This window comes from Spea bombifrons, chromosome 2 (genome assembly GCF_027358695.1).
Source record: "Spea bombifrons isolate aSpeBom1 chromosome 2, aSpeBom1.2.pri, whole genome shotgun sequence".
NCBI classification, from domain to species: domain Eukaryota; kingdom Metazoa; phylum Chordata; class Amphibia; order Anura; family Pelobatidae; genus Spea; species Spea bombifrons.
In genome coordinates, this window is record NC_071088.1 from 136,858,316 (window position 1) to 136,871,933 (window position 13,618).

The 13,618-nt window shown below is 41.5% G+C and overlaps 1 protein-coding gene across 1 annotated transcript in view; it reads left to right on the forward strand.

The window, feature by feature from the left end:
• Positions 1-12,904, forward strand: part of CHRDL2 (chordin like 2) — a 40,342-nt gene extending 27,438 nt beyond the window's left edge. Inside the window, exons 4-11 of the mRNA XM_053456642.1 lie at positions 130-272; positions 2,906-2,999; positions 3,974-4,029; positions 5,524-5,695; positions 5,923-6,117; positions 6,484-6,666; positions 7,585-7,677; positions 11,388-12,904. Of these exons, the coding sequence (XP_053312617.1) occupies positions 130-272; positions 2,906-2,999; positions 3,974-4,029; positions 5,524-5,695; positions 5,923-6,117; positions 6,484-6,666; positions 7,585-7,677; positions 11,388-11,464 (1,013 nt within the window). The 3' untranslated portion in view covers positions 11,465-12,904. The remainder of the gene's footprint in view (positions 1-129; positions 273-2,905; positions 3,000-3,973; positions 4,030-5,523; positions 5,696-5,922; positions 6,118-6,483; positions 6,667-7,584; positions 7,678-11,387) is intronic.
• The last annotated feature ends 714 nt before the right edge of the window (positions 12,905-13,618 follow it).

Consider the following 13,618-nt stretch of genomic DNA (forward strand, 5'->3'; position numbering starts at 1 on the left):
AGCTGCCGGCGTTTGGCTTTAACCCTTTGATAGGTGTGCGACTTATATTTTCCGCCTCTGTGAATCAAGGGGTTAATTTATGGTGTAAAACGTCTTAACCTTGCCTGTTTTTTGTGTTCTCCACCACAGAGCCCCTCTCTCCGTCTGGGCTCCGTGCGTCCGCGAAGATTTGTCAGCACAACGGAACGACCTATCAGCAGGGAGAGATGTTCACCACGTACGAGCTGTTCCCGTCACGGCAGCCCAACCAGTGCGTTCAGTGCAGCTGCTCGGTACGTGCCCTTGGACTTTGGTTTGAAGAAGACCAAGCATGCATTTTATGGACAAAAGTATTGGGACACCTGACCATTACACCAACTGAGAATTTGATGACATCACATTCTAAATACATAGACATTAATATGAAGTCGGTCCCCCCCTTTGCAGCTATAACGGCTTCCGCTCTTCTGGGAAGGTTTTCCACAAGATTTTGGAGAGTTTCTGTGGAGAATTTTTGCCCGTTCATCCAGTAGAGCGTTTGTGAGGTCAGGCGCTGATGTTGGACGAGACGCCCGGCTCGCAATCTCCGTTCCAGTTCATCCCAAAGGTGTCCGATGGAGTTGAGGTCAGGGCTCGGTGCGGCCGGCCAAGTTCTTCCACCTCAAACTCACCCAACCGTGTCTTTATGGAGCTTGCTTTGTGCGCCAGAGGTGCAGTCATGCTGGAATAGAAAAGGGTCTTCCCCAAACTGTCCCCACAAAGCTGGAAGCCGAGCATTTTCCATTTTTTTTTTTGCTGCTGAAGCATTAAGATTTCCTTTCACTGGATTTCAATAACTGAGGTGTGTCCCAATACTTTTGTCCATATACAGGGAGGACCAACTTCATATTAATGTATTTAGAATGCGATGTCATCAAAGTCCCTGTTGGTATAATGGCCAGGTGGAAGCCTCACACCCATCACACAAATCGTGAATCTCTCCAATCACACCTCACACCTATCACACACATCACTCCCATCTCACCAGTTACACAAATCTCTTCACAACTATCACACAAAACACCTCATACCTTTTACACATCATTCCCATCACACATCACTCCCATCACACCTATCTCACAAATATTTTAAGAGGCTCTTTAGGTGGAACTGCACCTTTAAGGATTGTGGCCATCTGCTGACGGCTTAATATCCGGCGTTTAACATCCAGCTGCCGGCTGCCGCTGGTTCACCCGATCTAGCGCGGCATGTTGGGTGAGTTTGCTGTCCCGCCATTTGCCTGGCGTGCCAGATGGCCCGTCCTTGTCTGGTACATACATTGAAAGGGTATGAGAAGACTAGGCTTAACAGACTAACGCGGGCCGCTACATTGGGTAAAGAGGGTCCTGCTTGCAATCCAGAGGCATTCATAACTCACCCATGTGGTATTTTAGGGGTTAAATAGATATTTATAAAATGCAAAGAACTGCAGACTTTTCTTCCATCAAAAGCGCTTAATCACATTTGAGTGAGAAACTTTATAATCTTACACTGTGCTGTTATTGTAGAGATCGCTGAGCCGCTAAGAAGCCTTTAATATTTGTGTAACCCAGACTTCAAGTATTGAACTCTGTCTCTTCCAGGAAATTCTGAGCATCGCTTTATTTTAGTGTAATTTTTTTTTTTTTTACAAGATTTTTTTGTAGCGACTTTATGGCCAAAGTTGTGATTTTTATTTATGTCCGAGGGAGCTCAGGAATGCCGTGTCCCACAATGGTTTTCAGTTTAACTCCCTGAAAAAAAACAGACAACCTTTTCAGTAATTCATTTTGCGTTCAGATGTATAAATACATTGTTGGCTAAAAACAACCTCTGCCCTACCATTTTGTTGAAACTTGATTAATACGTATGAGAAACACATTGTGAAAGTGTCGGAAAAAAACACAATACTCATAAATCCATGGTCATTGATTACACTAACAAAGCGAAACGCGTGAGTCCCTGTCCTAGCCTTCCATTTAATTACTAAGCTTTAAGCGCACAATTGGAATCTCTCCAGTTTGACCTGGAGTCTCTGGCCCACTCTCTGCCCAATCCCCCCCATTACCAACCCCCCCATTACCAAACCATTTAGTGCTTGTTCCTCCCCTGATATGGCCAGCTACACCTACTGTGGAGCTAATCCCGCCCTTTTGCATGGATAGCCCCACCCTTTGTGAAGCCCTGTCTACACCTGAAAAGACAGAGTTCCAGGTAACCTACCTTGAGATGTTGCCAGGTATGAGGATGGCTGTGAGCATATTGAAGCAACTATTAAGGCCACATGAGTAACATTCCTCCGTCTCTAAGTGTAAACTGGTTGTGGGGAAACCTGTAAAAAATATGTTCATAGACCATTGACCATGTCTAAGAATTTCCCAGGCTTGACCCTCCTTAGCTATCCCTTTTTCTGCTCCTCGTGGGTTGTCCTTGTAGGACATAAGGGGCAGGGCTTGCTATTCATAGGGCGGAGCTAACCACAAACAGACTGTAAAGGGACAGAGAGTGGGGGATTACACATACTAACTTGGTAAAGAGCTCTGCTTTTTGGAACCCTCAAGTGACAGCTCACTACCTCCCATAAGAAAAATTTCTCGTTACGTGCAATTTGTTTCTACTTGATTTTATTTTACATTGGGGGTATAGATTAGTAACTCCTATTAACTCATTAATCACTGCTGCGGTTACATTATCTATATCGATAACAATCATTATACTTACTGTGTTTTCATATCAGTCTGAATGTTAACCCTTTCCAGTTCTTCCCATGTCCTGTCTGTACAGATGCCTCACCCCACATATTTAACGGCGAGTGTATATCTGTGATATTTTCAGTGTTTAAGACACTTAGTGGTGAAGAGCCAATGGCCGACTTTGTGTGAGTGTACTTTATCGGTTTCTCTTCCAGGATGGACAGATTTACTGTGGTTTAGTGACGTGCCCGGAGCTGGTCTGTTCTTCTCCTCTTACTGTGCCCGATTCATGCTGCCCTGTCTGCCGAGGTAAGGTCTGGGCACGCCGGGAGCCTTTTTATATAACCACGTCTAGTAAATGCCCTACACGCTTTTTCATCAATGACAATGGTTGTTTTACCTGATCTTTGGAGTTTTATATAAATATGAACTCGCAGTTTTGCGAACTCATAGTAAGTTCAACTCTGTGGACTATTTGTATTGTATTGTAATAGGAACCACTTAGGCCGCTTTACTTACTACACTTTACTACAATAAAAAAAATGGTGCTGGCACAAAGTACATCCCGAACAGGCCATTGGAATCAGGATTCCACCACCTATAGCTGATTCAGATTTGCCATATGGAAAATCCTTCAGGAAAGCGAAGGAGAGGAGGTTACGTTGGCTCGAGTCGTGTCCCACCTGGTTGAAGTTTTTCCCCGATATCCAAAAAAATGGCATCAACTAAGCCATTTGACCCCATGGAAAGAAATATGATTCCTCCGTTGTTTGGGTCACAAGTATTGTGACAGCTTGTGATGTCACGATGCATAAATGCATGTAGGATGTGATGTCAGAGATGGACACTGGCAGCCCCCCTCCCACATTGACTCTCGTCACAAGGTTTTATTGTATCTCTCGTAGTTTTGTTTCCCAACTCTGCTTACGTTTGCCCAGCTTTATCAAGCACAGGGTTGTGGTGGAATTTGTTCCAACCTAATGACCAAGGTATATAGAGTCCCAAAACACATTTGCCATTATATAAATATTTTGGTTATCTAGTTCAACCAGTCCCAATGCTCCTCACAAAATACTCGCTGGGATTTACCTACTAAATAGTGAGTTATAGGTGAATTTCTATTGTATATGTAAATTTTTACATATTCCTGATATTTACTGGCTCAGTAAAGGATTTTACAGTACTTGAATGCTTTTCACCTTCCGGCGACATTTATCACCGCAGAATGTTTATTACAGAACTTTCTTTACGGAATATTAAAGTTTGTGCTTTGTGCTTTGCAGACGGTTCGTATGAAAGGTCAGTGGAAGAGGAGCCGCTGCAGTTAAACAGAGGTGTTGTACGTGACATTTGATTTTCTAAACAGATATATGAACGTATCTCTATCGTAATGTGTTTTTTAACGCTAATGTATCACGGAATCCTAGGAGAAGCAGCAGTTGTGTGTGAGCATGAATGTCAATGTTAAAGTGTATCTGTGCATGAATGTCTGTGTAAGTATCTGTGCATGAATGTCTATGTATAAGTGTGTGTGAGCATGAATGTCTATGTCAAAAGTGTATGTGTGCATGAATGTCTATGTGTAAGTATCTGTGCATGAATGTCTGTCTATGTATAAGTGTGTGTGAGCATGAATGTCTATGTAAAAGTGTATGTGAGCTTGAATGTCTATGTATAAGTGAGTGTGAGCATGCATGTGTATGTGTGTGAGCATAGATGTGTATTTATAAGTGTGTGTGAGTATGTATTTGTTTGTTATGTGGGCATGATGTGTAAAGTGGCGTGAGATGGAGTGTGTGTGTTAGCATGAGTGGTGTGAGAGGGAGTGTGTTAGAATGAGTGTTTATGTGTGTGTTAGTGAGTAGTGAGTGTGTGTTAGCATGTGTACATTAGTGTAAGTGTGTTTACATATGTGTGCCAGAGTGTATGTTGGAGAGGGGAAGGGCCAATGATGGCACAGACAAGCTGTTTGTGGGCAAATATGGCACAGATAACCTGTTAGAGGGAAAAGTGGCACTCATAAGCTGTTTTGGGGCAAAGGTTGCTTGGTGAAGTTGAGAGGCCCCAAGGCAATTAACGCACCAGGATCCTGTGGTTTCTCGTTATACCCCTGCCTATGATCCTGATCTGATTACAGCTTCCAGTAAATCAGCAGTTTCCCAAGTCTTTGAGGAAACATCAAAAAGTCCACACAGGGGAACTTGGCAATGTTTTGTCTTAGACTATGGCAGCTGATTTCTGGTCTGGGAGATCTCTGGGATACCATTAATGGTGGACATCCACATTAGAACATATTATGGCACATTGTAATTCTCACACAATTAAAAAGTCAGAAAGGACAGATCAGAAGTAGCTAGTAGTTCCCATGAGGGTTTGCTACTTTACAGCTGCGAGGCATCATGGGAATTGTAGGTCAACGACATTCAGTGAGCTACTCCAATGCGCAAGCATAGTTTTGGACTAGCTTAAGAGCAGTAAAACCCTGAGACTCCAACAGAAGACAGAGGTACTTCAAACACCAAAAAATAAATAAAAAAATAGTTAAATAATTCAGCTTAAGTCTGAATTTTATATAGTAAAAAAAATATATAAATCTGGCTTTGTTCCTGAATTAAGGTTTGATATCCACTTTATAAATGACCAAGCACTCAATGTTTAATCAACTATATGAATCGAATTCTATCACTCATACAGTACAACATGCATTGATGTTACCTCAGATCAGGTCTATAATAGATGAAAGTGTGAATTGCTGTAAATTGAGATGATGTAATGAAGCGTCTGTGGTCCGGAGTGTCGATTGTGAAAGTCGTGTGTCTCTTTTGGACATCAGAGGCATTCTCAGGAGCAGTGTCTGAGCGAGGTTCTCAGCAGAAAGTCAGTGGGGGCCACGGCGTCTACAATCATCAGCTCGTCCCTCGGGTTCAACCCGAGGAGCTTCAAACAAAAAGGCGGGGGAGGTGGCACGACTGTGAAAATCTTAATGAAAGAAAAGCATAAAAAAGGTGAGGATGAGAAATGTTTGTATGGAAATTAACAACCCTCTGTGTATGTCTCCAACCTGATACGGTATAACGGGGTTAGCCTTAGATAGAAAAAGACCAAAGAGCTACGTATCTAGACATATGATGGGTTGAACATAATGATGGTACATAGGGTCTTCTGCAGCTAATAAGGTTTGCCTAGAGATGTGTATGGGGAATGCTTCATGGATTTCCATTTGCCCCCTCAGCCTGCGTTTATAACGCGAAGACATATTCCCACGGAGAGGTCTGGCACCCGGTTTTCCGAAACTTTGGTGCCATCCCGTGTATCGTGTGCACCTGTAAGGACGGGAGTCAGGACTGTCAGAGGGTCACCTGTCCAGAGGAATATCCATGCGAATTTCCAGAGAAGGTGGAAGGCAAATGCTGCAAAGTATGTCCAGGTTAGTGGGTTCAGCTCTTCCTCTCCATGTTCCAGATCTCCTCTATGGTTGATTCCATGAAGCTTCTTTGACGACATGAGAGGTCCATCACCGACTGTTATATGGAGATCCCAATAACTAATAAAATAAATCAGCACTCTTGTATTTGCTCAGCCTCTTTTGAGGTTAGCGGTGATCGAGTATATGTAGACACCAAGGGCCAACTGGAATGAGTTCACACTTCCATTCCGGCTTATACCATAGGCAAACGCTCAACACCAACAAAACTCATGGGGTCCCTTGTTCTTTCTAATTGAAATGTAAGCACTCCGTTTGCCTGGTATGCCCCGTGCACAGAGCAACTTAGTGTTTTGTTTATTTATCAAGACGATAGAGTGAAACCCACAGAAGAGGTCCCCGTGACTCGCTGCGTAAAAAACCCCAACAGGATCTTGGTGTATATGTACATGTCACCCACGACCGGAGGACTGAAGGAAAACCTGCGGAAAATCGCTATAGAGAAGGAGGCGTCAGAGGATGTGGAAATCTACGTTTGGAAAATGATTAAAGGTACTGACAACATCTAAATAAATCTAAAAACATTTACAGATCTATAAGTCAGAGCATCCTCCTAGAATTGTACATTTTTGTATTCTGTGTTGCCTTTTTTTATTGTAGTCTGGGGAAGCAGTTTAGCGCTGCACTCACTACTTCCTGTATAGGATGATGCTAGGTAATACAGAAAAAAAGGTGCAGACTGCAATAAGTGGTTTTATGTTTTCTTGTTAAAATACACGTTAGAGGCGGATAGTATGCTACAATGAGATGTTCCACGTGTTATCAATCATCTTTGCTACAAAATAAAACTTTGGTCTTAATTTTTTTGTGTTTTTGAGGGCCTGTGATAGGTATATGACAGCTCGGCTATCAATAAAAATTGCAGACTTTGCACAAATACGTACTTGCCATTCTTGTGTAAAAAAGAACTGTTTAAATGTGACTGTTTTGAATTGCTTGCCAGTAGCTGTCTTTTTTAAGTGCCATTGCATTTTATACTCTGACACTCTCTCAAACTCTTTCACTCTCTCACAATTTAATTCCCTCTCTCACATGCTCTCTATCAAAGTCTCCCTACCTTCTCCACCAACAACTTTTGTGTCCCGGTCTCCTTTTTCACAGCTCCTCTTCTTCTCTTGCCTCCTCTTGGTCTTCTTTCTTCTACTGCTTCTCCCTGCTCTCCGTTAACAAGGCCTCCCGGAGCGCTTCTGCAAAAAGGGCAGAGCCTCCGCGCACCCCCTCTCTCCCGATTGGAGAGACCTGGGAGGGGTTGTCCGGGTGATAAGCCATGGCTTATCAAGTACTCCAACTAACCAGAATAATGCAGAAAAGCTTCTCTTTCTCCTTGAATCTGTTTACAATATTCTGGATACGGAATACAGATAGAATTAGGAAATCCTCCAATTCTGTTTTTTTTTCTACTTCCTGCAGGGATATTTCATTTGATCCAAATTAAAAAAGTGGCAAAGCAGGACTTCAAACAAGAAGCTGAAAATTTCAGGCTGGTCACCAGAACAAGTGAAGGTAATTTCACATCTTAAAAAGTAGGAATTAAAACTCAGCTTACCTTAAGCTGTAACGCACGGCCCCTCTTTGGTTCGGTTTTGCGTCAGTTTAGCCTGCGTGATGCCATCTATCACCGGCAGGAAAGTGCTCCGGGGGAAATCAATGGGAACCCTTTTGGTGCATGAACCCGGAATTCCCTCCCGGAATTTACATGGACGCCAATGAGTACAGCGGGAAAGAAGCCGTATGCATATGGGCCTAGGGTGTCTGCTGAACCTCTTCATGTACATACACGGGGTCCGGGGGGGGGTTGTAAATTTAAAAGACAAAGCTATTATATGGATTAAAATCAGTTTTTTTTGTGCAAATAGACCCTGATCGGCAGCATTTGTCAAGCCATTCTAGCTTCGGATAAGACATGTATCTAAAATATGTAAATTAGAAAATAACTAAATTGTATAATAATAAAAATAATAATAAATCAAGACAAAAATGATACATTTATAGGTAATGGACAAAGAAGCCTGGATGTGTTAGACATGCATGAAATTAGAACTGTAACTCATCCGTATCGTTTAGAAAGATCTTCCCCGTCTCTGTTCAGCCAATTCATTTAGAGAGTTTTTTTTGAGTATTTTAAGAATTCCGTGTTATGCCGTCTCCTCCGTTCTGTTTACCCTACATGGCTTCCAAGATCTCATTACTGTAAACGGCCTGCCAGATAATATCACAAGTGTCTAATCGACAGCCGTCCTCGCAAGCACGTGTTACCCCAAGCCACGTGAGAGTCTTCTGTGTATCTTTATTTTCTTCTCATCCATGGCAGTCTTTATGTATTTTTAAGTTGGACGAACAAAGGGGATTACGACCTAAATTGTTCATATAATTCTTTTCGTACATTTCATTACCACTATTAGAATATTTTTTGTTTCTTTGTGTGTGTAGATAATTTAATCTTCCAACCAGGGGTTAGCCAAGGGTATCGTCCCAAAAGGAACGGTCTTCCAGCTTGGCAGTAGACCCATTCCATCACAAAAGCACGGGAACTTGTTATGAGGTCATGAACCATGCCGCCCCATTCCGTACTGATTTTATCTGTTTTCTGTAGTACTTAACCCAACATTTCAGGTATAACAGCCAGTAGTCCCATCAAGTGCAGGAAGCAAGCTTCATGGGGTTTATTCGCTAAATTGTTCATTTGAAGGTGAGGAGCAGTTATTCAAAGGAAGATGAAGAGAAGGGACTTCCCAATGGAAGACATCCCAAGGTCTTCCATTGCTGGAAAGGATAGGCAATGAGACACATAAAGCATGTGTGTTTACGGAGGAAGACGTTCTACTTGAGTTCTCCAAAGTAACAACAGACAAGTCCATCAGACTCCTTTAATAACCCAAAGTTATTAAAGGAGGTTCGGAGCGTCCTGGTAAAATTGTTAGCAGATTTCAGAGGACTGAAGACTCGGCCAACTACAGACCAATGGGAAATAATGGGAAACGACGATAAAGGAAAATAATAAATATCTGGATCTAAATGGTTTGTAAGATCAGAAACAGCAACGGGTTTACCCCGGGAAGATCTTCTCAAACTAATTTCATTTATTTTCTCGACCGAGTAACTAAAGTAATAGAACAGAGAGGAGAAGTATCTGTCCCTCATACAAAATGGATGCATACATTTTAGATGTTATTGACCCACAGCTTCTGGCCCTTGAAGACATACGGTTTTTGGTTCATGGAACTAGACATATTTTGAATTACCTTTATGGTGGATTCATTGTTTATGTGTTTATGGCTATAAAGCCATGTCTCCCAATAGAAACGGAGTCAAGCTGTTCGGTATTTATTTATTTATGTTTTAGGTATTTATTGGAAGACATTTCCCTGTCACTTTTTTTCATCACGCTGGTTTTTATAAAGAGTAGTATAACCAGGAATGTTTATTGCTCTGTGGTGGGACCAGGACCTCCCAAGTTTGGAGATTCCAATGTTGTACGGATTCTCCTACCATTTTATGGGGACTTTACTCTTCGTCTCCTTCAGTCTCTGGAGCTCCTTTAGAATTATGCATTTTTTTTTAAATTACACAAGAACCATTTATGTTCGGTACAAGCCCTACACCTAGAAACGAGAAGACCTCTTTAGATTCTTGGAGAGGTCTTCATAACGTATGTGTCCCTATCCTTTACTGTATGACTATAATGCCCCACGAAAGGTTTCACAGACTTTTCTAACCTCTATAATCTCAGTTTTTAAGAGTAGGACTAATGGACATTAAGAGCCAACCTCTCCTCCGTCACTCAGAGCTTATGTCCTTCATATTGGTCATCGCACCCTATCTCTTGAATTTATACATTTTTTTATTGTTATTATTATTATTATATTTTTTTATTATTATTATTTTTATTATTATTATTATAAAGATATACAAAAAAGAGTCACACAAAAAAAATTCTATTGACCAACGGAAATTTATAATCATGAAATCCAACCAAGAACTGAATATTCATGTATTGTGGAAAAAAAAAAATCTGCATCATACAAGAATGGACATTGTCGGCTTTAAGACCAAAAAACGGGGACTTGGCAGGGATATGTGATCTCTGGATTTTATTTGCCGCTGACCACAATTCCCATCATCCTTGACAACGTATCCACAGGGATCCACAGTGCATGTAGTGCCTGAGCTTTTAGGTTTAGTCGTTTAGTGGTTGGTGTATCAAGTGCATAACGTCGAAACACAATCATCCCTGGCACTCAAAGTGCTTTTATTTAATGTATCTAGATTATTTTATTCAGCGGGCACCCGTCTGACTGCGATGCACCTCTGCCCGCGTTCACATAACGCTTACAGGGATGTTTGTGATTTTCGAAAATGACATCATTTTCACTACAAACCTCTAATTTACGATGGGCAACCACAATGCTCTTGGCTGAGTTTTAACGAGTCCCTTACGCGGAGTAAGGAAGTCTGGACTAAGTGTGGAGCAGTCTCTTCTGGCACTCGTAAATCAGTCTCTGTGTGTTTCTGGAGCCCTCGCCATAAGCAGCGAGAATTTCATGACATGACTCGTAAAAACCTCAGCGGCCAGAAAAAAAAAAAGTGAGCTGCTGAGGTTTCTAAGCCAGCTCTGAGAGACCCAAATTGTGCCAAACCAGATAGTAAACTGAATTAGTAATGTGAATACTTAGTACATGCAGCATAAGTTAATGTTTGCTTATCAGCCGTCTACGGAACATACAAGAACCTTTCTAGAGCCAAGGAAACACAACCTGCCTTTGCTCATAAGCAGGGTAATGTATATATAGCTTTATACCATATATCACAGCTGCAAAAGCAGGCAGAAGCTACCAATTTTCTGTCCTCTGACATCACAACGCATATAAAGTTTCCTGAAAAGTCAGTTGAGTGGCCTACGTGGCTGAGGAACATCTGCAGTGGATACGTGATGTATCCATAACTAGTCTTAGATACTTGGTACCAGTATCCATGTTCCATACTGGACAACTGGTGGGGTAGTCTTCAGTAGTGGTCAACCAGAGAAGGAGAATAAGGACGTGTGATGAGCTCTTGCTGAGGTTCTTATCAAGGGCCACACACCGTTCTGCTTTTGTCCATAGTCTTTATGACATTATGATTTGGATCACTGGTGGTCTTTAAGGTTTTATTTGAGAGTCAACCGTCTCGATGCATTAAGCTAACTATTCTTTTCTTCTCTTGTTATTGAAAAGGTCAGTGGAACATCTTCAGACCACAACCTCCCGATCTCAGTATGACAGAGAGTCCAAGCAAGGAGGCAGAGAACTGAAAAAACACTAAGACTCAGAAAAAAAAGACTTGTAAAGTGTACGGCAATGACCTTAAAAGACCAGAAATCTTTAAATACAAGACAACAACCCAACAAAAAGACAACTTCTGAGATGGTTGGAGTCCAGAGGAAGCCTACGGTTTTGTAAAACGCAGAAGAAGGCCACTGTTCTGAAGATTTGCCACCTGATGCGCCTACTGTAGAGACGACTGTTATCCATACAGCTTATCTGGGGGGTAAAAAAAACCCAAAAACCCAACAATAATACTCTCTATAAAGGTTCCTTGTACTAACCTAACTCAACGCCAGTCCTCGAGGACTGCAGACCAGACGTCCATGGTCTTACAATGCCAACTGCTTGCCTTTAAGCCAAAGTGCTTGTATTTAACTGGACATTGCTCACATGGAATAGTCGACCATTGGGGTATGATGCGTTCATGTGCTGCTTTTATCGGCCTCTCCAACCTACCTTTGACTATCCGTCTATTCAATACGCTCGTTAAACAGTACTCCATTATACGTGTGCTGCAATTATTCCATATATTCACATTACTTGTAAACCGAATGGCAAATAAGAACTGTTCGGCCCATCTAGTATGCCCAAAACACGCTAATTACGCACCAATTAGAGAAAACGTAAAATATTTGAAGGATTAAGGGGGCGTAGGTGTAAATTTGACAGCTTTGACATATATATACGTGCCCCGTTCTTTCCCACGCAAATAATGCATCCTTAATACTTTCACACACTAACGGTAGGCACAGAGGAGGTAGAGCGATGTCAGCTTCTCAAATAAAATCCTTAAGTCTGTAAGACCATTCAGCTTGCCCCTCGGGAGCGGATTATTTTAACGACCCCTTAGTATATAAGTGAAAACACGGTTTATTCCAGTTTGGCTAAATTGGTAAAGTGTTACTTTGTGAAGATTTCGTATTTTTGAAGGACATTTATGAAATGCAGATCCTACATGATGAAGTTTTGTCAAGTCGCAGACCTCCTTACACACTTTTGGAGTTTTAAGACGCGTTTCGTTACATAGTTGAACTTCTTCGCCTCTCGTGATTCGAACATAGGCAGGTTTTGGCTGTTTGCAGCTCAAATCATTTCCTTTTTAATGTAGAACGTATGCAGAGACGTTGGGCCATGGACAGCTGATTCCAACATCATGAAGTTACTGGAAACTGGAATTATTAAACATCAAAATAAGATTTGTTAAGAAATATTTATACGTAACCCTTAGATTTCCTCTAGGAACTCATTCATGCAATTCTGAATTTTTCTAGCCTTCTTCAGAACCTGCCAAGAACGTCCTTTCTCTGGTCCTTCACCCAAACCCTGAACCACCTTCTCTTTGCCCCATGAGATGATATAATGAGATCTATGGATCATGCAGCTTCCAAAGTTCCGACTCTTCCCCATAATGCCTTTAGTTTAAAAATAAAAAAAACCTCTAAAAAAATCAAAAGCATCAAACCTTTACCAACCTTACAATGTTCAATCACAACTGAAGATGTCACCGAGGCCGACAATGAAGTGTATGTTGACACTTGGGGTTGTGTGATATTAGTGTCCCGGTCTAAGGTCACACCGACGTTGGGTGGAACGTCTCTCAGACACACAGAATGTTTATTTTTCTATCATGTCCTACATATATTATATTCAATGTTTTTGCAAACCAAGCACTAGACACTTAGATACCTAGAAAAATGTTTAGCAAGCTCAGATGTATGTATCTTAAACAATATCTACTGTATTATATTCATGGAGAAGGTCCTAGAGGACAGGAGGACAACCTTGCAGGCGAGCTATGAAGGGTACGCGCTGGGGCCGGTATGCGGTGGTGGAATGTCTTTTTTTTTTTTTGTTTTGTTTCCGTGGATACTGTACCGAGCCCATTTTTGAAAAAGCAATCTATTTATTTTAATATCTATTTCTATCTGAGAAATCTAAGTAAAGTATTTTCCGAAGTCATATTTCATATTTTGTGAATCCTGTGTTTGAAAAAAAAAAAAAATTTATAATAAAGTAACTGTTAATCTCATTGTGTTCGACGATTATTGTACGCGACAATGGGGAATAGTTTAGGCAGGGAAACGTATAACAAGATGACTGGGAACTTTGTATGGAGACCCTATGAGGTTTTGGGAATCACA